This window comes from Malurus melanocephalus, unplaced genomic scaffold, assembly GCF_030028575.1.
Source record: "Malurus melanocephalus ecotype Western Australia unplaced genomic scaffold, MMel_1.1 scaffold_4716, whole genome shotgun sequence".
Taxonomy (NCBI): domain Eukaryota; kingdom Metazoa; phylum Chordata; class Aves; order Passeriformes; family Maluridae; genus Malurus; species Malurus melanocephalus.
This window is the reverse complement of record NW_026627948.1, coordinates 2,740-3,990: the sequence shown is the minus strand read 5'-3', so window position 1 is coordinate 3,990 and position 1,251 is coordinate 2,740. Positions and strand designations below refer to the sequence as shown.

The 1,251-nt window shown below is 59.5% G+C and overlaps 1 protein-coding gene across 1 annotated transcript in view; it reads right to left on the bottom strand.

Moving 5' to 3' along the window:
• Nucleotides 1-738: 738 nt before the first annotated feature.
• LOC130588384 (cleavage and polyadenylation specificity factor subunit 1-like) overlaps nucleotides 739-1,251 on the bottom strand; it is a gene marked incomplete at its 3' end in the record, with an annotated part of 3,246 nt that continues 2,733 nt past the window's right edge. The window contains exons 3-4 of the mRNA XM_057389311.1: nucleotides 964-1,082; nucleotides 739-909 (exon numbers count right to left, since the gene is read on the bottom strand). Of these exons, the coding sequence (XP_057245294.1) occupies nucleotides 739-909; nucleotides 964-1,082 (290 nt within the window). The remainder of the gene's footprint in view (nucleotides 910-963; nucleotides 1,083-1,251) is intronic.

Genomic DNA, 1,251 nt, shown 5'->3' with positions numbered 1-1,251 from the left:
TGGGGACAATGGGGACAGTGGGGACATTGGGGACAATGGGGACAGTGGGGACAGTGGGGACATTGGGATAGCATTGGGGACAGCATTGGGGACGTTGGGGACATCAAGGACACACGTGTGACAGGGGCAGTCTCTGCAGTGCCAGGCGGGGTTTGGGGATGGTTTGGGGACATTGGTGACAGTTTGGTGACACTCATGTGTAACATGGGCGGTCTCTGCAGCGCCAGGCGGGGTTTGGGGGCGTTTGGGGACATTTAGGAGACACTGGTGACAGTTTGGTGACGCTCCGGTGACACTCGCGTGTGACACGGGCGGTCTCTGCAGTGCCAGGCGGGGGTTGGGGATGGTTTGGGGACATTGGTGACAGTTTGGGGACACTCACGTGTGACACGGGCGGTCTCTGCAGCGCCAGGCGGGGTTTGGGGGAGCGTTTGGTGACATTGGTGACAGTTTGGGGACAGTTTGGGGACATTTTGGTGACACTCACATGTGACATGGGTGGTCTCTGCAGTGCCAGGCGGGGTTTGGGGACAGTTTGGTGACAGTTTGGTGACAGTTTGGGGACACTCACGTGTGACACGGGCAGTCTCTGTAGCGCCAGGCGGGATTTGGGGGAGGGTTTGGGGACATTGGTGACAGTTTGGTGACACTCACGTGTGACACGGGCGGTCTCTGCAGTGCCAGGCGGGGTTTGGGGACAGTTTGGTGACAGTTTGGTGACAGTTTGGTGACACTCACGTGTGACACGGGCGGTCTCTGCAGTGCCAGGCGCGGGGCGCGGCCACCGTAGGTGTCCCCTTTGAGGGTGAAGGTGGCCAAGTGACCGTCAGCGCTGAGCAGCACCCCAAAGGGATCGGCCACGGCGCAGTGCACGATGGGGGACCCCAAATCCACGGGGACAAAGTGCAGCTGGGTCACTGTGGGGACAGAAATGTCACAGCAATGTCACATCCCCTGAGTGACCCCAAATCCACGGGGACAAAGTGCAGCTGGGTCACTGTGAGGGGACAGAAATGTCACAGCAATGTCACAGGGCACGATGGGGGACCCCAAATCCACGGGGACAAAGTGCAGCTGGGTCACTGTGAGGGGACAGGGGACAGCAGTGTCACAGCAATGTCACATCCCCTGAGTGACCCCAAATCCACGGGGACAAAGTGCAGCTGGGTCACTGTAAGGGGACAGGGGACAGCAGTGTCACATCCCCTGAACGACCCAAATCCACGGGGACAAAGTGTAACTGTGTCACTG